Genomic DNA, 26,253 nt, shown 5'->3' with positions numbered 1-26,253 from the left:
GCTAGAGAGCAGGGACTTTCGTGGGGGTAAAAAGGTTCCTATGTCTGATTGGCTGGGCGGATTGCAAACCACGGCCCGTAAAACTCCCAAAAAGTTTTGTGAAGCCGCCATTTTATTATCCTCGCATTAGCATTATTAGCATTAGCATTAGCCCAGCGCAGAAACGCAGAGAGATTAACTTATGGCAACACAAAATAAAACATGGGAGTGGTGGAGATGAGGAGGTGTCGGCGTTCTGGCGATTTACTCGGAAGGCTTCAGTAGAAGCTGCTGGGAGTCCCAGCAGCTTCTACTGAAGCCAGTCCCCAACTCCGGGGACTTCCGGCGGCAGTATACGCCGTGAAGTGGTTTGCGGCCTGCCAGTAAACCCAAAGCAGAAGAAGTAGAAGTGACGTCAGCGGCTTCATTTGCCTAATCCACCCCCAGGGACTTATTCTGGTGTGAACGCGATCTGTACTTAGTTCATGAGAACTAAAGAGTTCTCATGAACTAAGTTCTCATGAACCTTTGTGGGAAAAGTACTGCGGTGTGAATGCGCCTATTCATACTGAGATAATTGAACTCATGAGTGAAATCATCACAGGGGAAATAGTAAATTAAATAGGAGAGGGGTGGTACACATTAAAAGTGGATGGCAACCAAAGACCCCACTGGATGCGAAAACATCTCAATTGTGCTTCGCTATGTGGATAAAAGCAACACTGTGAGGGAGAGACTTGTATTACAAGCTGTTTTTAACGTTATTCAGACTCAGCTCTCTGAGCTTAAGCTTCTTTTAAATGTTGAAAAAACCAAGGTAATGCTATTTTCAAAAGCTAAAAAGACACCAGAGACTGCTTTGGATATTGTAACTGCGCAAGGAATAAAACTTGACTGTTACAAATACCTTGGTATCTGGCTTGATGATTGTCTCGCTTTTAAACTTCAGGTCAATAACCTGCTTAAAAAGCTGAGGGTTAGGCTAGGTTACTTTTTCAGAAACAAGTCCTGTTTCTCATTTGAAGCCAGGAAAAGGCTAGTCACTGTGACCTTTTTACCTGTGCTGGACTATGGTGATCTGGTCTATATGAATGCACCTGCCTATTGCCTGAACAGGTTAGATGCCGCCTATCACAGCGCACTGAGATTTGTCACAAATTGTAAAGCACTTACACATCACTGTACCCTGTATGCCAAGGCAGGTTTGCCATCACTTACTGTACGGAGGCTCAGTCATTGGTACACGTTTATTTATAAAGCTTTGTTGGGTAAACTCCTGTATTATATCTGCTCTATGATAACACAGAGAGTTGCAAGCAGCTATTGTCTGAGATCGCATGATGTAGTATTATTAGATGTGCCAAGAGCAAGGACTGTCTTAGGTAAGACAGCTTTTATGTGCGCAGCTCCACTTGCTTGGAACAGTCTACAGCTAAAATTGAAACTGAGCAATTTAATTCCTCTGCATGTTTTTAAAGCAAGTCTAAGTGAAATGCTCTTTGAAACTATGGGTATTTGTAAATGTTGATAAGTATGTAAATGTAGCTTGTAAATATGTTGTATGATGTCCTCTGTTGTTTTATGTTTCATGTGGAACCTATTTGCTGCAGGTCTCCCTTGAAAAAGAGATCTATGATCTCAAGGGACCAATCTGGTTAAATAAAGGTTTGAAATGAAAACAAATGGCAACTTGTAAACAATGTGATGCCAAGTCTCTGACTGAGCTGGTTTTGTCACAGTTGAGAGACATTGGGTTATGTACAGACAAGGTGCTCAGTCAATGTTACGATGGGGCAAATGTCATGTCTGGATTACATGGAGGGATGCAGAAAATCCTGAAGGAAGAATTACAGAGAGAGGTGCCTTATGTGCACTGTTTTAACTTGTTAAGCCCCGAGCCTGTTTTTCAGGTCTCAGGCTCGAAAATGACATTCCCAGAACAAATGACCATATCTTCCCTTCTAAAATGGTTAAATTAATAATCTTTTATCTCAAAGCAAGGTTACACCTGTGAGTTGGATGTAGAAGTGTCAGAATCAATATAGATGTTTTACTTTAAAGTAAATTCAGATTGTGTTACGAGGGGGTGAAGCAGGTAGCACTCAAATGCAGATTTTAACAAAAAGCGAGCTTTATTGAATAATAAAAGCTATGTCAAAAAGGCAGTATCCAAAAAACAAACGAGCAGCACAAGGAACATGGACCGTGGAATAACATGGAGGGGAAACAATGGACCACAGGGGAAGACTAAATACACAGAAGGGTAATCACAGGACAAGACACAGCTGGGCAGGGGAGGGAGAAACACAAGGGCAACAGGTGGACACAATGAGACAATCAGACACACCAGGGAAACTAACGACAGGGAGGAGGACCAGACAAAACACAAGGAGGAAGACAAAACACCGAATGAACAGACTTACAAAACCCATAACCAGACAGACAACACTAAAACCGTGACATAAACCTAGGAGTGTGACAGAACCCCCCCCTCAAGGGACGGATCCCAGACGTCCCAAAAAAAAAAGAAGTCCAGCAGGGTGGGTGGAGGGCAGCGACGTGCAGTCAGGGGAGGCAGAGCCTCACCTGTCATACTCCAATGTAACGGAAAAACAACTAAAGAAAAACTAAATAGTAATAATAATAAAATGTCTCCACTGATCTGTGTTGTAAATGTGATTTATGTTTGATTCCAATCGTTTTTTATAGTCAAAATCAGCTAATTTGCCGAGCTCCACTACAACTACGGGTAGCGATGAGAAGTGAGGCAGGGACGAGCTCTGCCTCTCGTAAACCCCATGGTAAACCCACAGTAACTGGCTGGAGCGCGGGCACTAATTTAGCGCGGGCACTTATTTTGTGAGCATGCTCAAGCCAGTTACTGTGAGGTGAGGTGAGGCACAGATGAGCTCTGCCTCACCTCAGAATTCGTCACCCCACAGAAACTGGCTGGAAAGCGGGCCCTAAGCGCATGCCTGCACCATCTCACTGTATGTCACCAATGTAATGTTTGTAGATCCCTTTATTACATTTATCCTCGCCATCCATAGTCTCTAAATAACTTATTTCACGTATATATGATATTTAGGCTTGCTGGTCTCATCATACAACGGCAATGAAAAAAGCACCAGGGGAGGCAGCCATAACCTCTGCCGCACTGAAGGGGGCGCAAGTGAGCCCACAGGTTCTTGTTGCTACTGTTATTCTACGCAGGGATGGTAGACGCGAACAACAAGCTAGACTTTTGAAACTACAGGAAGATAAGGAGGACTTTTACAAAAAAGTAATAGAGATTGTTGTCCAGAAGGATAGCATGGACTTCATCTTCAAGTCAAGGTAAGACCACAATTGTAATGCAAATGGAATCTTACTCAGAAAGAACAATCCAATATTTAGATTTTGGGTATCCTTTTGTTGAACGGTCTGTTTAAAATGAATTGAAGCATCAGACTAAAAAAGCTTTTGAAAATAACCGAATATTTTGATTAAGGTCAAAATATAATATTTGTAAATCTGACTCTGAAAGTGTCAGTGCCTCACCAGCCATGAACCTCACTGCACGTCACTGGTGGAAGGGGACCGGAGGAGGGACACATAACTAGGGCCAAGAAAGGGTGGGTGGAGGGTGTCTGGAGGACGGGTCTCGGGCGGACGGCCCGGGGGCAAGGCAGAGACCAAGGAGGGGGTCTCGGGCGGAAGGCCCGGGGGCAAGGCAGAGTCCATGGTGGGGGTCTCGGGCGGACGGCCCGGGGGCAAGGTAGAGTCCATGGAGGGGTGAAGACCACAGCGGGCGAACTCAGGGGAATGCTCCGCGCCGTCCGTTTAGATGAGCCTGGTCAGATTGATAAAAGAAGGAGTTCAAAACACCGGCATAAAAGTTATAACAATAATCTGATTTTAATGGTAAAAAACACCAATACAAGTTACAGAGTACTCTGGACTCCCAGTTCTACTGCTGTGCGATACAGGTATCGGGACCAGCCAGTCAGAAACAGGGGGCCTTTTGCATGACTAAACAACAGTATATATGGACATATTTGGGGCAGAGAGTCACTTCACTTCCTTCTTGCACCTGAGTTCACTCCTTTAATTTCCCAAGGAAGATTTCACACAAACTCTATTCTTTCCCAGACAACCAAACATTGTACACCGATATATTGGTACATTACTTCTGAACAGAGCGTGAGTAGACAAAGGCAGAGTCAATCTTTATCTTCCACCTAACTTTACTCCTTTACTTTCCCAAGGAAGATTTCACACAAACTATTCCTTCCCAAACAATCAAACATTGTACACAGATATATTGGTATCAAACATTGTACACAGATATATTGGTGCTTGAGATTATATTGGCCCCAAAAAGAACCTTGAAAATAACCTGTGTGTGTGCTGGTGGGAGGAAGTGTATGTGTGTGTGCTGGTATCTGGAGGTGTATGTGTGTGTGTCAGGGTATCTACTGTAGGTCATGGAGTGTAAGTAAGAAGGTTTATATATATAGGATTACTTTAAAACAGTCCCAAATAATACATGTTCACTTCAATACAGATCAAGATAATACCTGTTTACTTTAATACAGTTTAGAACAATATCTGTTTGCTTTAATCCCTCTTTTGATCTCACCTTCAGAGATCAACTTATACACAGCATTTGAAACATAACCTACTGTCATTCTTTTCTACTGTCTATTCCCCAACATTTATATACATCCATCAGTCGCTGGGATTTAGAGCACTTTTAAACCTTTAGGAACAGTCCACCATAACAACTTCTTATGACAGTGGAGGGAGACCAAAATATGTTAAAAAAAACTCGTCCTTGTCGGCTGAGTCATCGTGCTCTTCCCCCTCCGACGCGTAAGCCAACAAGGGCATTTGGTACGAAGGGGAAGTGGCAGCTTTTCCCTCAATGGTGGAACTGATGAGTCTAACACACAATGAGCGGATACAAGGCACACAACAACAACAACCACATGTCACCAAAATGGCAATAAAAGTAGCCACAGACATTAGAAGAGACATTATTAAACCTTTCCATTTACCAAACATGTTTGTCATCCATTCCTCCATAGGATTGTTGATCCCTGATTGTTCATGGCAGGGGTGGGGAACCTTTTTCCTCTGAAGGGCCATTTCAATGTTTTCAACATCCTCCGAGGGCCGTACAATTATTGACCTCTGCTTAAAAAAAACTAAAATCACAGCCCATTCATTTCGCCTTTCTTTCATGCTGTGCAAAGAAAAAGCAACCTCTTAATCCGGATATCTCACCATGACTCACGCATGCATTCACGTGCACGGTTGTGGCATGACCACCAAAACAGAAATATATGGACACAAGATGTGTGCAAATGTATTTAGTTTCCTATCCATGTGAACATGATTTAAGTGGGTGGGGGACCTAACCTCATCTATGGGGGTCCGGGGGGCATGCTCCCCCGGGAAGATTTTTTTTTAAATGTTGAAGTTAAAAGCATCAATCTGGTGCACTTTGAGAGCAACATTAGGAGATCTATGGAAACATCTCTCAACACCCATATGAAACAGAACTGTAAGCAGATTTACTTTTTCTTTATGGATATTTTACAAATCACTCCCCTTTCAAACTGTATTCTTGTTTATTAATAACAACTTTTTTTTACTATCATAGTATTTTATACCCGTTTACTTTATTCTCTTATTTTTTTATAACTATAATGATCATATAAAGATGTGCCTTTACCTCACTGGTTGGAGAAAAAGCTTCTTATATTCGTTAGCATAGCTAGCTAACCAGATGCTAATAACAAAGAAAGTATTGACTGTATGATCAGTATGACAGATGAACAGATCGCCACTGGGCTTACAACTAAAGACACAGCCACGCAAAAACTGCGGCATGTGTACGGCTCCTTATGGGTACAGCTTGGAAGTGCCGGAGCGACGTTCTGGTGCTCTCCGTCAGAACTGCACCCCTGTCAGATGAGACATGTACCACGTGATGACACGTTAGGCTCGTGTTGTGTTCAAGGACCCTGACCTTGGCCAGGAAAAACAGGCACTCGCTTTGTTTAATTTGTATGCGGTCTAGATTTCTTTAACTTTTTTATTTTTTGGCCGTACCAAATGGTCTCACGGGCCGTATACGGCCCGGGGGCCGGAGGTTCCCCACCCCTGCTCTAAGGCTTTAGTCACGGAGCCGTCAGGCTGCCGTGTTGTTGGGAATAAACGTGCAGCACATATCACCGAACATTGCACAAACACCCCCTTTCTCCGCCAGAAGCATATCCAACGCCATTCTATTTTGTACAGCCATAAGGGAGGTAGGCCCTAACTGTTCAGCTAGGCCTTCTACTGCGTCCCTAGTGAGGTTTGCTAAACGGAGGACATTGTAATGTACAAAGTTAATCCTGTCTACATTTTTGTTAGGGGTAATGGGAATAATAGCTGAAATGATAGGAATATTTTCTAACCCTGCCGCGATCTGGTCAGCTAATTTGTACTCATTAGGGACCCCCCGAGGGACTCCTATGGAGCCAATGTAAGTAGGGGAGTTACTGGAAAGGTCAAAGTTGACCCCTGCGTCTCTTTTGTTTAAGACGTGTCTTCGCCGTCGGTTAGCTAACTGACCGTTCGAGACGTGTGTCGCATCAAGGGGAATTAACCTATCACCTAGTAATGTCAAAGGGGCATGGAGGCGGGTCATTGCACAAAGTCCTATTGATGCTTCCGGAATTCTGGTATACAACCGTCGGCCGCCACAATAATAGTAAAGTCCACCCCTGGCCCAATGACCTACCATATTACCTGCTAGAGTGCTGTTGCACCAGTCAGAGGAAACATTACCCAGATTAAATTTAGGGGAGGCGCTGGTTAATTTGAAACAAGTGTATCCCCCTCTGCCTTTTCTTGGAGTAAAGGGTCCTGTTTTCGTGTCATTATCAATCGGTGGGAAAAGGCTGGCTAAGGTTGTACAGTTTGATGGGCTAGCCATTTGGGTAAGTTTTAACATACAGTTGTAACCCCAGGTATCTGAAGGGAAGAGAGGAGCTGGGTCAGTTATCAAGTGGGGACGAGCGGTCGCGCAAGCTAAACAATCACCTGCCATTTGTTCGTGAGCAGTCCCAGCAACCCATTTTAACCATAGGTTATCATCAGTAAAACCCGTGGCCATTTGAATTATGTCTAGTGGTTCAACTTCGCCAACTTCGCTAGTACATTGATCTCCGCAGATGATTTTGGACATATAGTGTACCTCGGTTATAGTTGGGCGAGTTACTGCTGGTTTTGGAGTGACAACTATCTTAAACAGACCTTGGGGTGACTTGTTTCCTGCATGTGCTGCCAAAATATATAGACCTGCATCGCTGATCTCAACCCTTCTTAGGATAATTAAGACAGGGTTGCATCTTCCTGTAGAACAGGGAGAGGTAGGGTTCTTTCTAATGACTTTCATTCTACGTTTTAGTGACGCAACAATCCTTGCTGATTTGAATTTAGGCGTATATCCCCAGTCTGTCGGACCAGAGTTAACTAGTACATAAGACCAGGATTCGCATTTACATCCTCGGGTGTGAGTAATAGATCCCTTATCTTCCCTGTTAAAGGGAGAATCAGAGGCATAACTTGCACCTGTGGACCTTCGGTCGGTGAATATATTGCATACTGTTGGGGTGAGGCAGACATATTTAGCGAGACTTGAGTATGATTTGTCAGAGTTGGAACATGGGGCGATTGCGCACAGATCTATGTCCACTATTCCGTCGCTACCTTCTTGGAGAGTGAAGGTTTTTTTTTGGACATAAGGCTCGCTACTCTAGTACCTCTTTTGCTCCTTACTATCTCTTCCTCAGGGGCGGGGGTTGGAGAAAGAACATCATTAGTTTCACAGACAATGAAAATTATCGTTACCATAATGGTAAGTAGGAGGTACACATTATATGGACAGTGTTTCCACCTGGTAAAACTAGAGGCTGCACGGAACTCAGGCTACAATACAACCATTCTGTTCTGCTCTGACGATTCAATTTATAGATTCTACATCAAAACAGTTCATTTGTATTGTTTCCAATGATAACGTCACCTTAAGTGGAGGAATGCAAACCTGTTTTCAAATGTAAGGTTTTGAATTTGTTTGACATTTCTCAGTAATGACACCCTCAGACGCCCACTATCATTCATGCTATGCCTTCAGTAGTAACTCAGATGTTAAGGGGGTTGAAGCTTTTCCTCCTGCATTGGCTATGCTTTGTTTTTTCAACAAAGGTATGCATTTCCTGCATAATATATGTTACTCACAATTGTTTTTCGTAAGCTGCACATAGGTGATACTGAATCTTCTCGAGTAATGGATTATGATCTATACCATGCTTCAGAGGTGGGAGTAAGTCCTACATGTGCAAGTCATGAGCAAGTCTCAAGTCTTGACCTACAAGTATCAAGCAAGTCCCAATTCACTGTGGTGAGAGTCAAGCAAGTCAAGTCAAGTCATTGCTCAGGTCAAGCAAGTCAAGTCAAGACAAAATTCTGATGAATAAGCCCAGTTTCCGTATTTAAATCAGTTCAAAGACAGTGGTTATGAAAATGGATTTAACCCACACTATGATCTTCATTACATACAGTTAATCATTTAAAATCTAATTTAGACCGATGACAATCATATTAGATTCATATTAACCCTAGAACTGCAGACAATATAGCTAGGACTCAAAAAGTCTGTTCAAAAAGGCAGAATTCCAGGTAAGAAAATCATATATGGCATTTGCCATTACACATATTTAATTGAAATGTCTGTTAATACTAGAACCGCCAACAGCGTCAGCACCTACATAGATATCATTTTCAAATAATTTAATTTGTTCCTCTTCATCATTTCCTTAAAAACTAAGTAGATTTAAAACACACTTAATTGGGTTCATTTAGAAATGGCTGATCAAAGAAATAGCAGATCAAAAAGTTCAGATTCATTTTACAATAAATCAAGGAATGATGTACTTCTACAAACAAAAACAACATAATTAAAACATTTAAACAAACTACTAAAAGTAGAACTACATTATTCAACAGTTTACAGTAACTTCTGATAATAACACAGGGGAAATAAACGAGGCATCTCTTTCCCTCTCTCTCTCTCTCCTGACAGCCCGTCAGTATCGGTGTTAGTCAAAAATGAATCCCTTGGCGGTTCTAGTGTTCATTTACCGTTTTGTCTTCTCTTTGCAATGCTTAATCGATTTGAAACAAAGTCTAACGTAGCTTAAACTTAACGTTAGCTTTCTAGCTAACACAACACATGCACGCACCTTCCTCTGTGGGTTTTTTTGTAGTGACGAATGAAGTTGGATGTTGTGGTGGTCGTGTCCCTGATCTTTATGCTGCAGACCCTGCATACCACTGTTCTCTTCTTATTACCGTCATCGACAAAATAATCCTTGAATCCAAACTTCACTATTTGTGGAGTAAAGCTAGCCGCTGCCATGTTAACTGAGACTCCTGCCTTCTAGTGGGTTGCCAGGTTTGCGCGCATGGCGCTATAATCACGTTTTTCGAAAAAAACTAAACGTAATATCTCACTCCAAAAACAAACGCAAATATTTAATTTTAAACAGTCAAGTCCTTTCAAGTCATCTGTCTCAAGCTTAAGTCAAGTCTCAAGTCATGAATACCAAGTCAAAGTCAAGTCAAGTCTTTTATCAATGTTAGTCAAGCAAGTCTCAAGTCAAAAAATATGCAACTCGAGTCTGACTCGAGTCAAGTCATGTGACTCGAGTCCCCACCTCTGCCATGCTTACATGGATTCGTATGTTTTATTTTATATGTAACATAATAGAGAGAAGAGGGAAGAGAGGGATAGGTAAGAGAGAAGAGATATTTGCGAGTTGCATACTGATACTGAGTCTTCTCGATTAATAGCTTATAGACGATACCATGTTTAAATAGACTCCTACGTTGTTATTACATATGTGACATATGTAAGAAAAGGGAGGGGAGAGTCAATTATATTGAGTAATTCATTTCTCAAACCTATGTTTTGTGGAAGAGGAAATGTATTTCTGATAAACTAATCTTTTATCAAACGGTAAATGGTGAATTAATATAACATTTAGAATCATTGAGAAGGGGTTATATCCACAGGGACTAGCTCACATTTAACTTAAAATAAAATGTCTCTGCTTTGGACTGATGAGTATATGATTCTTGCATGTTAAATGACTAACACAAACCTTACATTTATGCATGTGCATGTGTCAGGAAGGCTCCCAAATAATTCTGAGGGGCCTATCCTATCTTTGTAATTAAATGATAATGTGCTAATCCATTACCTTGAGTTGTCTTCACTCAGGAAAACATCCCTATCAAGTGTAACCCAATAACTAGGACAGCTCTGAAGGCCAAGGGTCAGAGAGAGAGGATCACACTCTCCGGCTGCAGAGGGCACCCCCAGCCACGAGCAAGGAGGCACGAGGTCGTTCAAGATGAGAGGATTCTACTCTTCATCTTTCTGCACGGTGGGCTCAAGCAGACAACCCTGCAGGACGAGCGAGGGCTTCAGAGGCTTCTATAATACAAGGTTCCATGTTTCTTGGAGGAGCAGATGTCTTCCTAACCTCTCCCATCACGGGGGGGCATCTGGATGTGCCACTTGGAATAGGCAGTTGCACTGCTCTCAAGCAGATAGCAGAAGGAATGCAGGCAGATGAGCCTCTGTTTCACTGGTGGGATCAACTACAGTGCTCACTGAATGAGCCACACAAAAGCAGAGCAATTGGGGGGTTGAAATATGGCGCTCTGATGAAGAATAGTTTTGAGCCAATCAGCACCTCAGTGCTAATCTACAGTATCAGGATGCCTTTACACACCAGACACTCTTTGTCATAAAGAGAGGAGGAGAACGAGTCAGGAGGACATGTTTTTCCAGCCCTCGTACAAAGATAACATTTGAATTGAATGACCAGATGTTTACAGATGTACAATTAATGATTGTTTTTATATTTCCGATGAACAGACATGTGTTAAAAGTGGGGATAAATACATTTTGTCAGATCAGATTACACTTTCACACTAAACAAAATAAATTAATTGATATTTTCAGATTATAAGGTATTGAATAATAAGATATTTCTAATATTATAACAGATAATGTTACTATCCTTAATTGTCCAGCAATCAGGCTTAACACTACTCTTCAACGTATTACCCATGCACAGACAGACCTAAAATGATGGTTCAAGTTTTAAATGTTTAAACCTTCTTTTCCAGGTTTTTACAAAAGTCTTTGAATATTTGCCTGACTTTTCCTTTTCAGATTGTTAAACGTTTTGAGAATTGTTTAATTTTCCTTTCAGATTTTGAACAATGTACTTGATTAAAATGAATGTATTGATTTCATTAAAACTGAGTGCCTTACTCTTGATTACAGCGTAATGAAGTAAACGTAAAGTAATCCTAAAATTGAGGACACTGTAACTTTGCAGATTACAAATTGATCAAATCACCACTGTGAATGTTATACCTTAATTGTAATTTTATACCTCACCTGGATCTCTTATGATCCTATGTTTTAAATGCATTTGACTAGTGATTGCCTTAAAGTAAATCTTTAAACTGCAAGCTGGTTTTGATTTTATAGTTTGATAAGTGAGATCAATTAATGGTTACATGTTAAAACATATTATTTTAAAGAAGATGTTTTTGCTATTATGCGTCTGTGTTTTATGTGCGTTCATTATTGGGCTTTTGACAACAGATGATCCAAACATTGATGAGAGATGATTTTCTATTGTGATTGTCTGTATCAATCATTGTGGTTGAATGTTTCAATCTTATTCTACTCTGTGATGTAATTGATGTTGTGTAAGACCACACTCAAATCTGAAGACGCCTATTGATTTAAGTATTGACCAAATTATTATTAGACTAATGTTTTCAGGTTATCAAAGATGATAAAAAGAGAGAAACTGTGAGGGAATCATTTTGTCTTTACTCCTATATATTTAACCTTATTGCCTGTTGACGTTAATAACCAACCAATATTCTGTTATCTCCTTTAAGGAATGTTCTCCAGCACTTACGTGTCAGTTGTATGGCCTGATAGGGGGGTTTACGACTGTGAGAATGCTGGCTTCTAAACACCACTGACAAGTGATTGAGTATTTCTAGTTGGGGGATAGCTCCACAGATGTTTACGCCTCCCCCAATATGCTGATTAACTCTCTGTAAACTAGTTAAAAGGTCTATCGAGAGATAGGCTGGGCAGAATTGACATGACAACCCACCCGTGCAGTCAGAACCTTTTGCTGCTGTGACTTGTGATATGAATTCTCCAGCCGTTGACTTGTAATAAACTACCAGTGTTTGACATCAAAGCTCCAACTCTCCTCGTGTCTCTCTGAGTCCTGACTCTCCATTGCTGCAGAAGTTTCCCTTACAGTGAGGGGGTCGTGGCTTGACAACCAGAGGGGGAGAGAAGGAAAACGGGAGTGAGTGAGTTTACACATAAACACACTGAGGGTAGAACATATTATTCAATCTTTTCATCATATAAACAAATTATTCTTTAAGAGATTCTTATTCATGTGTGAATTTGGGGAAGATTTGATTTGTTACAATATAGATCTACAGTTTAAAGGGATAACTTTAATAACCACTCTATAAAGGCAGACACATTTTTATTTGTATGGAAAATGTTAAAGGGAGAGCTAGTACCAAGCCAAAGAAAGTATTCCAATCTAGAGTATTGATTTCACCATTTTGCATGGATATTACCATAGGAGAACTGTTAAGGTGGAAACAACATTTGTTTGTCGACCAAGATGTAGAGTTTTAAAAAGAAACTAGGCAAAGAGCGATTGCACATTTTTAATTCTGAAAAACTAGTATAATTGGGAGTAATACATGCGGGGCCTTGGATCACTCATTTTAATGGTGCATATTTTCGACAATAAATATCGTTCAGGGAGAAGGGGTTGCTCAACCCACCCTGCAGATGTTTTAAATCTTACTTGCAGCTTCAGAGGGAGCGCACGGCACCAGAGTATGAGTTTTAAAAGACAAGTGCCACCACCTCCTAATGCTCATCCATTTAATCAGTGATGACCTGACATTTAGAGATGTTATTTAAAGGAGAAACATATCTGCCATAAGTGAACATTCCTAAATTGAACTAATTATCACATGCTCGGGCACCCAAGTTTCCACACACTGTAAAAGGAATTAGCATGGTTCTTAAAGGAGACCAGAGTTGAAGATAAATTAGTATAATGAGTGATTGATATTCCACCGGTTTTCACACCATTTCCGGGACTTTATCACTGCATTAGAACAGACCAAAGCCACCAAGTAGTAACTTTTAAGTGATGAAATTCTACAACTGTTGTAACTGACCAAAATCTTCTCCCAGAAATGACAGTCTAGAATGCCGTATCCCAGAGTAGATGTTTGGTGGTATCGTGGAACTAAAACCTTGTACTCAGTCTTGCCACAGGATTGGACTGGGACCTGTGCACTAGTACAGCCAGTGATGTTTTTTATGCAGTTAATCAACATGGCGAAACACCCCAAAGCCAGTAGGGCTAAGAGACCAGTCCCAGGGGGAGTTTAGGCTCCAGTGTACAAGGACACTGGGGGCACAAGGGAGGCCTAGATGTTGCATTGCATGTCCTAACGTACCGATTGATCACGACGGCCTCTTCTAGAGAACATATTACTTTCATACCTTAAATGGTATGAAAGGAGGGAGAGTCAATTTCTCATGAGGAGACAGTTACAAATGCTAGCAGAACAGGACGACCCACCCCCATATACAGATGTTGATGAAAATGATGAGTATGTTAAATGATGAAATCATGTGAAGAAGTGAGCAAACTAAAATGCTAAAATGGAGTGAATTCATTTCATGACTTTACACTATTCCAAGATAGTTTATTTTTATTTTTCAATTGACTTTACACTACTCCAAGAAAGTTTATTTTATTCTTCATTCTTTTTATACTATTCTAATATGGTAGATTTCATGTTTTATAAATCATTGCTATTCTAAAATGGTTTGTTTGTTTTCACTTTGTAAAAACAAGTGCCTTAACACTGAGCGTGGTATGAGAACGGTTTCTGTGAAAGGAGGGAGGAAGAAATGTTCTGATACCAAGCCATTGCTGCTATTTTGAAGAATGATATTGAATGTTAACACTAGAAGTTATGCACAAGGGAAAACTATTATGTTTAAGCACAGTCAAAGTATTTTTTTATATTTTTGTAAAGTTGAGGCTATTTGAACCATTCCATTTTGATTGTATGTTTTTGATATGAGTTATGTATTATGCAAAGTTCAGATGAAGAACTCATTTATTTCAGTATTATACGCACCTTTTAGGTGTGTAAGGAGGGACTGTTAGAAATTAAAATCAATGTTTGATAGCATAAAGTAGCTTAAACATACCGTCAGATTAAATGCTATTTTATTCTGGAAAAAAACGGAAGTTCTCAATACCAAGCTTTTATTCTGAAAATCCTTCATCTCCGGTTAGCATTTAGCATATGGCTAATATATCATTTCCTATAGATGTGAATTTAGCAGCGAAATGACATGGAGTGATGCACACCGAAACCTACTGATTTAACACTACAACTAATTGAACCAAGAGATTATTATTGCTGAATATTAAATGAAGGTACAGTTTATTTGAATACGTTATTGTTTACAGACGTGGGTAGCATGTGACAACATCCGGAACTACCGGAAACCAAAATGCTGTGAAGTATTTCCTGTATTTTTTAGAGTGTTGATTTCAGCGTTTGAAATGTATTTAGATGAAAAGTCATGAAAGAGATTAGGAGGAGAAGAGGCGTGTCTAGTTATACAATGAATGTAAAATGTCGAAATCCTCCGTTTAACGCAATATCGGACACAGAAGAACGAGGGGGAAGTCTCCTATGTCACAGCCCCTAGAGAGGAGGAGCAAACAGCCAGCAAGCGGGAAGGACGAATGCTTGTGAGCTCTCTTCTGCACGGCCACCACAGGGAGAGGAAGCTGCAGCCTTTCTCTCCTGACTGAACAATCTCCTGCTTGTAACATTACCGTGCCTTTTTATTAATTAAAGTACCATTTGAACCTTCTCAGAGACTCAATTTAGTGTCCTTTTAAAGCTTCTCTCTTGGACGCGAGAATAACGAACATAGATAACAATAGCCTAAAACACATGTTAGGGAATTCAGCAGTGCAGCAACCCATTTATACCAATGACAGAAATGTTCTAAGGCAAAATAAAAATAAACAACCCTTTTGAATTTATGTATAGCTCAGCTCTTCTGACCCTTATGTTGTGTTCGGGTCTCCCGTGATCCGTTTCAAGTTAAAATTATGTAATAACTACGCTCTAGTTTTTTTTTATCAGAACAAGGCTTCATGATATCCTCCACAACAGCTATATAAACACTACAACACTGATTTTGACAATTTTAGCCAAGTCTGAAGGTAAAAAAAAAGTGTATAATTTGGTGTTGAATCAAGATTCTTCTTTGACTTTAGATACCCCACCCCCTTCTTCCACTGTAAACATTATTTGTTTCGCAACATGCACCTGGTCTAGTTAGTTATGATGTAATTACACAAAATATCAGCTAGCAAACTGAGATTACACAGATTATAGAAATATAAGTATCATCACTTTGCGATCAAAACTTGCGGCAGGGGAAGCAAACCCAGACAACACACGGCGTAGCTTTACGGAGCAAAAACGGCAAATATGTCTTACCTTTTGCTGTTTCTGATCAAAAGTTGTGTTCAATGGCATTACAACGAGAAAAACGCTGCTGAAGGTTAATCCAATGTGTCTGTGTCACTTTGAAATGATTACTGATAATCCATCATTCCATTTTTGTCAAAAACGAAGATTTCATATTAGCTGTTATAAGCACTATTACACTGTTAGCCCGGAGTTCATATCTAATTAAATAATGAATTACAAATTACTGACATTATTTAAGTTTGATTGCATTGCTATCAAATGTAAGCATATTCTACTTGCTGACTACCAAATGTAAGCATATAATACTGACGTGTGTTAGTTAAGCAATGTGTCAATAATTTTAAGTTAAGTAACTTTACATTATTAAGTTTTAGTCATGTTCGCAATGCATTATGGGAAAGATAAGGATATTTTAATGTGCCGCGGCCACGTTTCCAGCTCGCAATTTCTCAGTCGGACCCTTTCACCGCGCTGTCTACGCTTCCAAAGGAAGGACGCTGCACGGCTGCCTTATCTACTGAATCTGGTGAGTGATTTAGCTAACAGGGCTTGGTTGAATTATCGTACTTTTGGGTGTAACACAGCCACAGGAAGTATCAACTGGCGGGAACACGGTGTGGGCTTCTCTCGCATTGTTTAAGTACTTGTTAGAGGAAAATAAAATGTTAACAGAATTTGACAGTTACAGGTAAATTCGAATAATGCTGCCGTTTATTTTCTGAATTAAAGTTCCATTCGTTGGTGCGCCGTGGAACGGACTTTTTATTTTGGCGGAAGCATTACGATCGTTTTCAAGTCAATTAAATCATTTTAAAAACGATATTATGAATAATTTGTTTGTTTTTTTAGTATGTAGCTGTGTAATAAGCGGTATAATGTGCTGCTAGGTGGTCATTAGGGGGGGGGGATCACCGCAGTGTGATCATGGAGCCCGCGGAGGGATCTAGATCTTAATAGCGACCGCATTAAGTTTTCAGTTGATTTACGTCACTTAACTGCAGCACTGGGCAATGTGTGTTTCCCTCGCTTTTGTTAACTTTTACTGAGCGATAGTAGGCTAGGTGCAGATAGTTTTAAACCGATAGTGCTGTACTTTTTTCACTTGTTCGTGTTCACTGAAAGACGTAGATATTTTTTTCACCCAGTTGCTGTTTTTGTCACCTTTCTTTTAGTCGTGTGAGTCGGACACCACCCCACATTGAACGCTGGACGCTAGAACCCTGCCACAGGGTAGTACCCCTCACTGCAGTGCGCAGTACCTCAAGCCCCTCCTTCTCAACCTTTGAGGCACGTGACTAACGGCGCCTCCTTCTCAACCTAGGCCCCTCCTTCTCAACCTAAGCCCCTCCTGGCACGTGACTCAACCTTTGGGGCACGTGACTAACGGCCCCTCCTGACTAACGGCCCCTCCTTCTCAACCTTTGAGGCACGTGACTAACGGCCCCTCCTTCTCAACCTTTGAGGCACGTGACGAGCTTCACAGTTCTGTTCTGTTAATCATAGCGTCAGAGTATTAACTATTTTAACATATTAATATAAATTAGGGCCGGAACTTTAACGCGTTAATTAAGATTAATTAATTACACAAAAATTAACGCGTTAAAAAAATTAACGCATTTTAATCGCACTTATTTTTGCACCGCGGAACGTTTCTCACTGGATGAGTTTCAGGCGTACCGATTATACTGGAGCACCAACTAACGTTCATGACTTCAGACAACAACAAACCACAGTGAACAACAGTGGGAAATGTTGTTTTAAAAAACGGACGGATGGAAGCGTCGATAAGAGCACGGTTGTGTGCAAATTATGCAAAAAGGAATTCGCATATCACCGCAGCACATCAAGCCTCAAGTATCACCTCAATGCAAAACATATAGCAGCTAGCGTGGACGTTAGCCTCTTTTATCGCGTTCACACCAAAAAGAGCCGGTACTAAAATTAGTTCATGAGAACCTTTTTACCCCAACGAAAGTCCTTGCTAGAGAGCAGAGAGCTGCTAGAGAGCAGGGACTTTCGTACGGCTCTCTTGTGAGAAAAGAGCTATATGTCTGATTGGCTGGGCGGATTGCAAACCACGCCCCGTAAAACTCCCAAAAAGTTTTGTGAAGCCGCCATTTTATTATCCTCGCATTAGCATTATTAGCATTAGCCCAGCGCAGAAACGCAGAGAGACTAACTTATGGCAACACAACATAAAACATGGGAGCGGTGGAGATGAGGAGGTGTCGGCGTTCTGGCGATTTACTCGGAAGGCTTCAGTAGAAGCTGCTGGGAGTCCCAGCAGCTTCTACTAAAGCTAGTCCCCAACTCCGGGGACTTCCGGCCGGGGACTTTGGGCGGCAGTATACGCCGTGAAGTGGTTAAACCCAAAGCAGAAGAAGAAGAAGTGACGTCAGCGGCTTCATTTGCCTAATCCACCCCCAGGTTCAAAGAGTTCTCATGAACTAAGTTCTCATGAACCTTTGTGGGAAAAGTACTGCGGTGTGAATGCGCCTAATGGTATACTAAAATCCATGTGAAAAAAATTGCTTCTCACTGTTCTCAGGTCAAATATTTATATGTGATTAAAAATGCGATTAATTTCGATTAATTAATTACAAAGCCTCTAATTAATTAGATTCATTTTTTTAATCGAGTCCCGGCCCTAATATAAATATATATACCTTTTGAGACATGTGACGAGCCTCACAGTTAACAATAATGATACCAATGATGATGGCGAGTGATCTGTCGCCATGGCAACGACATTTAAAAATGTAAAACTCAAATTAAACACATTAACAAAGCATATTTTAATGTCTATTTGCATGTTAATTGCATCAATTATTTCAGTTATGACTTCAAGAAAGGGCCTTCATTTGTTTTTTAACTTTTTAATTTGATTTTAATTTCAGAGGCAATATTGTATATTTACTCACTTTTGACTGAAAAACATGTGATATAAATGAAATCATATCACATTATTTCCTACCAGTATTTAAAAATATATATTAAAAAAGTGCCATCGTATTGACAAATTGATAGAATTGACAGGATAATATCAATGGTAATATAATACTGTGAACAGAGCCATTCCGCATGTACTTCTACTTTTGATACTTCGAGTACATTTAGCTGATAATACTTATACTCTTTTACTTAAGAAACACTTTGAATTCAGGACTTTCAATTTTATTGAACACAGAAAGCAACAGACAAGACAGGACAAAATAATACACAGACAGATCATGACAACTAATACATTTTGAGGCATTAGTGAACCCCCCTGCAGCGGTCACTCATGACCCCATCTCAAATGATGGCCTGCTTCTTTTGTGGAACCTCACAACCTCTTCATCCTGAAATATATTTGACAAAGACAGGTTACATGTTTAACACTCACACTGGTTCAAGACTTTATCATTTGTGATTCAACAACTTCTACCTGCATTGCCTTTTCCTCCCGTCGCCTCTTGCAGTCTTGCGACCTCTGTTGTTCAGACCTTGGTGAATGAAAGACAAACATTAAAAATATTAATTAAAAATGATATAGTCAGGTTACAGTGTAACAAATAGTTTCAAGAATGCAAATGTAAATTGTAAAATTAAAGAAACATACGGCATGGGAACGTTTTTGAGGAGAACTAGGCACCACCAGTGCCTAATTTGCTGCATGTTTGTCTTGGAATATAAAAAGCACACAACCAGATGGGTCAACAACACATGTCCTGAAAAGTCTTGTATATCAATGAAAAACTGAAATATGAAACCCTTATTTATACATACCTCATTGAAATCAAATTGGGCTCTTGCCACAATGTAAAATGCGTACTGTAAATAAAGAAATACTATATTATGTTAGGTTGTTGTGATGCTATGGTGTTCATTGACAAATAATATTCCTCCGTGAATGTTGTTTTGGATATAAATAAATCACAGCATGTCTCAAACTATGAGCAATAATGGAGTGCATAGCATGCTGAAAGCGTTATACATTTGTATACATTATTATAAACAGAAAAATAGGACTACTATATGTATACTGTATATCCAGTATCTTACCATCAAAACAAACACCCCACAGTTGTTCGAGAACCCTTGTCTTGGTAGGCCCTGTAGTGTGAAAAGTCAAAAGTGTCAAAAATGACAATTACATCATACTCTTCAGTAGAATAATTTTAACAAATCTAACCTGGACATCATCCACACCAAGACTTGCCCAAGGCCCAGGGCACAAGATCTGAGCAAGGTTTCTGTGAACACAATGCATGTAAAAGTTAAGAATAAGTACAATTTAATTCAACTTTATAAGTACTCGAAAATCATGCAGAAAATCTTTGAACACTGTTGGAACAGGAACAAACTTGAACTTCCAAAAAAAAAGTCATTAAGGGGTCAAACAGAACAGCCCCGCTGTCAAGTTGCATCTATGGTTCTGTTCAATGCCTTTTATTGAATACAATGCATCCCATGTTAGTTCAAATAAAACAGAACCATAGATTAAAAAAAGATAGACAAGTGGTCTGAAACAGAACTACCACTGTCCGGATGTGATGTAACTGTGCGCCAAAAAACCTGAATGGTTTGGTGCGACTATCATCTCTCCAGCCAGCGCCACGGAGGGGATCTAGAAAGAAAATCTCCCTAGCTTGTGGCCTCAGTATCTGTTAATATCACACGTTCCAATATCAACAGGTATACTTTGACATACAAACGTTATATTATAAAGTTGTAGGATCTGTATTATACAACTAAATGAAGCGTTGAATTTAAAGATAGAAACACTATTTGCGGCATTGTACAGTAAACAAACAATAGCAAAGACTGAACTACATGTACTTACACAGAGTGTCCAGTGTCCAGGTTCCCACACTGGAAGGATAAGCCATTGGAGGTTTGCTGCATTTTCCTGGAAAAGCAAAAAACCAGTTGTGTTGATGTGACTACAGTAATGAGTTGGTACAAGAACATGGAGCAGCAACATGGATAATCATGATAAAAATACCGGCAGGTGTTGCATCGGATTCAGCGAAGATGGTGGAAACCAGGCTATAACATGGCTGTTGGAAGCAAACACGCCATCTACTCTCTGTAACAGATGTAGTTTCATAATGTAATATCTTATAATTGTTTGGTATAATATAGTATGTTTTATACATGTATTTACTAGGGCCGGGACTCGATTAAAAAAATTAATCTAATTAATTAGAGGCTTTGTAATTAATTAATCAAAATTAATCGCATTTTTAATCACATATAAATATTTGACCTGAGAACAGTGAGAAGCAATTTTTTTCACATGGATTTTAGTATACCATTAGGCGCATTCACACCGCAGTACTTTTCCCACAAAGGTTCATGAGAACTCTTTGAACCTGGGGGTGGATTAGGCAAATGAAGCCGCTGACGTCACTTCTTCTTCTTCTGCTTTGGGTTTACTGGCAGGCCGCAAACCACTTCACGGCGTATACTGCCGCCCAAAGTCCCCGGCCGGAAGTCCCCGGAGTTGGGGACTGGCTTCAGTAGAAGCTGCTGGGAGTCCCAGCAGCTTCTACTGAAACCTTCCGAGTAAATCGCCAGAACGCCGACACCTCCTCATCTCCACCGCTCCCATGTTTTATTTTGTGTTGCCATAAGTTAGTCTCTCTGCGTTTCTTCGCTGTGCTAATGCTAATAATGCTAATGCGAGGATATGGCGACAATGGCGGCTTCACAAAACTTTTTGGGAGTTTTACGGGGCGTGGTTTGCAATCCGCCCAGCCAATCAGACATATAGCTCTCTTCTCACAAGAGAGCCGTACGAAAGTCCCTGCTCTCTAGCAGGGACTTTCGTGGGGTGAACTAATTTTAGTACCGGCTCTTTTTGGTGTGAACGCGATAAAAGAGGCTAACGTCCACGCTAGCTGCTATATGTTTTGCATTGAGGTGATACTTGCGGTGATATGCGAATTCCTTTTTGCATAATTTGCACACAACCGTGCTCTTATCGACGCTTCCATCCGTCCGTTTTTTAAAACAACATTTCCCACTGTTGTTCACTGTGGTTTGTTGTTGTCTGAAGTCATGAACGTTAGTTGGTGCTCCAGTATAATCGGTACGCCTGAAACTCATCCAGTGAGAAACGTTCCGCGGTGCAAAAATAAGTGCGATTAAAATGCGTTAATTTTTGTGTAATTAATTAATCTTAATTAACGCGTTAAAGTCCCGGCCCTAGTATTTACATATTTTAGAACAGCTTCAATACCTTCTCAATAACTTTAAGACAGCTGTTCAGGATCTGGCAGAATACAAACACACAGTCAGTAAAATACAGAGTATATGAAACATGCCAACAATTAAAACAAAATCAGTTAGAAACAGTACAAGAAACAAAGAGCGTGATCACTCTGAGTACCATCCCATCCATGTCATTAGCCAAACCCAAACTCCAAAAATCTGACCGCGTGAGAGCCATCTTGCTCACAAAGGCTAGATGTGTGTTTGGACTTTGGGTCTTGTCCAGAACCTGTGCCAGCTAAAGGAAGAAAAAGTCAAATGAAAACCGGCATTTTAAGTCATATTTAGCAAACATACAATATTTTTGAACCGCTGAGTAGTTCACTTTACTTGTTTTTTTTTAACCTCCTGAAGCTCCTGTCCCCAGCAACCTTTGCTTGCCATAATTGTGTTGATACTAGTAAAGTCTCCCTGGTCCTTGGCATCATTCACTTGATACAAAATCAACAACAGAAAATGTATGTCTTTATACAGTATGACTTGTATGAATACAAGTTGTCAATATCAAGCAGATAACTTACACTCCTGTTGCTCCTGACCATCTCTGTGGTGTTCTGAAAATGCACTGGCCCTCCCAACTTGTGAAGGAGGAGCTGTTGAAATGAAATAATATTAGTTTTTAGTAGATATCTCCAGATAACCACATAAAAGAACAAGAACATAATGATTATAAGAAATGCTTCACCTAATGATATCCTCCCATTGACATCAAGCTGCATTTCCATATCTGCTGGGATGATTTTTCTGTATTGCTCTTTAGCTTTGTTGTTTTTTGTCACATAGTGGTGTAGTATATTTCTTTGCAGAAATATGTGTGTTAATGGTGTTGTCATGTTCAAAAAGTAATTTTTTTCCCTCATTCCTGAGAACAGTTGTTCCGCACATTGACTGTTTATGCGCCCCGCCAGCTCTGGCACAAGCTCTATCCTTCTTAGAACATCCCTTTCATCTTTGCTGTTCCCCTGGTGGAATACATCACTCAGTGCATAATGCTCCGAAGAACCAGTGAGAGGATGGCCATTTTCATCTGTTGGAACTTTGGTGTGTTTCAACCATGGCATATTCACATGAAGCTTGCCCTCTGAAGCCTGCTTCATGTTCTCCGGAGTAGGCTCCATTAACCGTCCTTGAAAAGGATGAAATGTCTCTGGCTGTCGACGGTTACCAAGCACCGCCACTCCCCTTGAATAGTCATACACAGTGACATTGGGAAAGTGTTTCCACGACAGCAAAAGATCCACATAATCCCGTGGGCTCTCTGCTCTGAGGTTACATTTAACTGAATAGACAACCCCACATGGGCAAGTAATCACAGCCCAGCCACCTGAAAGCAGAGGTCTAAGTTAGTAACATTATGGTAGGGATCTTTGGGGATGAAATGTGTTCAAATACCTAACTCCATGATCTGTGTGAAAAATGATGCAAATCACGAAATATGAACAGGTGTAATCATTTTAGAATATAATTATGATGTTATTTCACTAACCTGAGGCACCCCAAACTTTCTCAAAGACTTTGTTATAAGTCACTCATATTTGACATCTTATCTCTAAGTCTGAGGACAAGATCTGTCTTGGAGCCTTTGGTGTCCAGACCACATTTTTTGTTGAGTGCCCTTACTTCCTCTACCTGTTGTAGAAATTAATTAGTAAGCCAATTCTGCAAATAAAGTATACTTTAATTACATGCATGGTGCATTTTCCAAATTATTTCACATTATAATCACCTTCAAGTTGATGATCTCATCAGAAAGCCGCTCCTCAGTGACCTCCAGGTACTCACTGTCATCTGACATTGTAGCTGTAGGGATCTTTTCAAATTCAGTGTTCAGGATGAGGTCAGACTGCCTGGTTTGTGGCCCGATCCATGGTGCCCAGTTGTTGTAACTCAGAGGCACAACAAAGGGGTTCTTCTTACCATCTTTAGGGACAATTGTAAAATGCATTGTTTCAGAAACCATTCTCATTTTCATACATTCATATAATTCAGACAAACATTTGGGTCTTAATAGCTGGCTTTTCATTCTGCATGACCTACATGGAATGAAACCCCGACTGAGCATTTCCACAGCCACAGCATCCCAGAATTTCTTGAGGTCCACATGTCCATCATAGTCTTGGGATGGTCTCTGAATTTCACTGACTGTTATATGAAACATTTGTGATTATCTCAGATAACTACATTAGAATATTACGGCTGATCAAACTCACCTGGCATATTAAAGACACCTTTCTTGTGAAGGTCCATCACAACAACAGGTGGATGGTATCCACATGTTTCACATGCATAAATGTGATCATGGTCAGTAAGGGCCTCAAAATGTAGATAGGCATGGAGAACCCTTTCCTTGTTCGGGAAAGACACTTTCTCTGTTGTCTCAATCATTTCAATAACTCTGCTGACGGCAGTATGTGTCTGGAAAAATGTTGAGAGAAAAGTAAAAATGTCAATACACATGTAAAATATCAGTTTGTGACCCACATTAATGCTACATTAACTAATCAATACCATAACATTCCAGTTACTTTTCTGTTTCTGCCAATTTACTTGTTCTATGTTATAAATCATCTTTACTAAATTACTATATTTTAATTAGATTATTGTAACCTGAGATCGATCACTCTTGCCATAACAACACTTTCTTCACTGATGTTTGAGTTACTATGGCTTTTTGGCAGAAAATGGGGATTCGGGTAATAACTAATAATAACAATACAAATTACTAAAATGTATATACCGTAGCGCCTTTCATAAACCCATGGTTGATTTAACAGAGGGACAAACACAAAACTCACTCTGGGACAGAACACACTGGGACTACAAAGAAAAAAAAATGTTGGGAGGCAGATGAGGCTAACTGAAATTAACCAAGGTCTATCTTTACATTTATTTTACATGACATCCTTCAGTAAACACAACACATTAACTTCTAAATCTCCTCACCTGTAATGCATTCCTAATTGTCAGGCACAAATGCAGAGAAAGGATTACGTGGTCATCATAATTGTGGAGCCCATCCTCCCACTCCTGGTACCTGTACATCAGGCTGCAATTCAAACATTTTTTTCGGTAGGTGGATATGCCTGAAAAGAAAATGTCAACCAAAATATTACTTGCCGTCCTAATGACACCAGTAAAACTATTTCTTCTTTTATTATTTGTATGTCTGAATCACGGACATTAAGATCATACAAATGTTACAAGATAAAATCAATAGTACAACTGTGCTTTTACTGACCTTCCGCCACCCCTGTGGTTGTGAGAATCCTGCTTTCCATTTCCATTGCATTCCTTACACTTGGCTTCTTTAGGGATGAGGTGCTTCAGATGAGCATCTAGTGCACCGGCATCTCTTGACTGCTGGATGGTAGCCTGTGGGAGTTCCGCTGGAACTTTTTTATTACCCGATAGGTAGTTTAGCATCCGCTTGATGCCAATCTCACTAGGTGGATAATGGTCCTCTCCTGGTTCACTATCCTGCTCAGTGAAAGTATTTGGTGGAATGGATTCTTCAATATCCGTCAACTTAACTTTCCTGAACAGTTGTCTTCTTGTGGCAAAGAGGTGCCATTTCCCGATGGCTTTACGGGTGCATGATTGTCTTGGTTTAGCACAAGAACAATGCCAGCTGTTCTGCTTGCTGTTGTATGCAACCACAACCCTTCCCAGCCTACTGTAGTATGAAGCCTTAGGCTCATACACAGAAATGTGATATTTGGTTTCTGGTCCACCAACAGTGAGCAGGACAGACAGGGGCACACCCTTAGCCTCTGCCTCTTGTTGCCACTGTACAAGACTGGCCTTGCGCTCCTCACCAAACCATTTCTCCTGAACCATTGTAGCCAATGATTCCTTTTGCAAAGTTAATGGTTTGTTGCGTGCAGGTGGGCAGTACAGCAATGATTGCAAATGCTGACATTCATAAGGCAGCATACCACTTCTTCGGGCAAAGTCAGCATTGAGTTCACATAGATGAACCTCGCACATGACTTTATGTGTTGGTCCCCAAGTATTTTTAATGACGTGTATTGGTGTTGCTGGGCCTGAAAATGTCTTCTCCACTGCAAACACACCATTGTGTTCATCAATACACTGGCTTTGCAGATGTCTTTCCTTGGAGACCGTTTCAAAATATGCTGTGTGCTTGCGAGGCACATGTGTTTTATAATTGTTCTTGTTTAATTTTAGATTGCAGTGTGGACAATTTACAGTTTTTTTAGGCCTATGTCGCTTTTCAGGAGCAGGATGACGGGGAGCAAGGAGCAGGTGAGATGGTGGGGGGAGCTGGGCAGGTGC

General features: G+C 40.4%; 1 protein-coding gene and 1 long non-coding RNA gene across 2 annotated transcripts; both read right to left on the bottom strand.

The window, feature by feature from the left end:
- Positions 1 to 21,925: 21,925 nt before the first annotated feature.
- On the bottom strand, positions 21,926 to 22,528 carry LOC117552383. Its single transcript, XR_004569956.1, has 3 exons — positions 22,479 to 22,528; positions 22,076 to 22,195; positions 21,926 to 21,958 (listed from the first exon to the last, which is right to left on the bottom strand). It is a non-coding gene; the product is annotated as an uncharacterized LOC117552383 (long non-coding RNA).
- Positions 22,529 to 22,576: 48 nt separating this feature from the next.
- LOC117552394 (HMG domain-containing protein 3-like) lies at positions 22,577 to 26,160 on the bottom strand (the record flags this gene model as incomplete). Its single annotated transcript, XM_034225767.1, is given in 10 exon segments — positions 22,577 to 22,587; positions 22,643 to 23,281; positions 23,444 to 23,483; positions 23,485 to 23,586; positions 23,684 to 23,877; positions 23,995 to 24,099; positions 24,168 to 24,372; positions 24,901 to 25,040; positions 25,196 to 25,242; positions 25,244 to 26,160. Coding segments are annotated over 10 exon segments (2,400 nt in total), but the record flags the coding sequence as incomplete, so codon positions are not given.
- Positions 26,161 to 26,253: the final 93 nt, after the last annotated feature.

This window comes from Gymnodraco acuticeps, unplaced genomic scaffold (genome assembly GCF_902827175.1).
Source record: "Gymnodraco acuticeps unplaced genomic scaffold, fGymAcu1.1, whole genome shotgun sequence".
Lineage (NCBI taxonomy): Eukaryota > Metazoa > Chordata > Actinopteri > Perciformes > Bathydraconidae > Gymnodraco > Gymnodraco acuticeps.
Note: the sequence above shows the minus strand (reverse complement) of the source record. Positions and strands in the feature narration are given on the sequence as shown.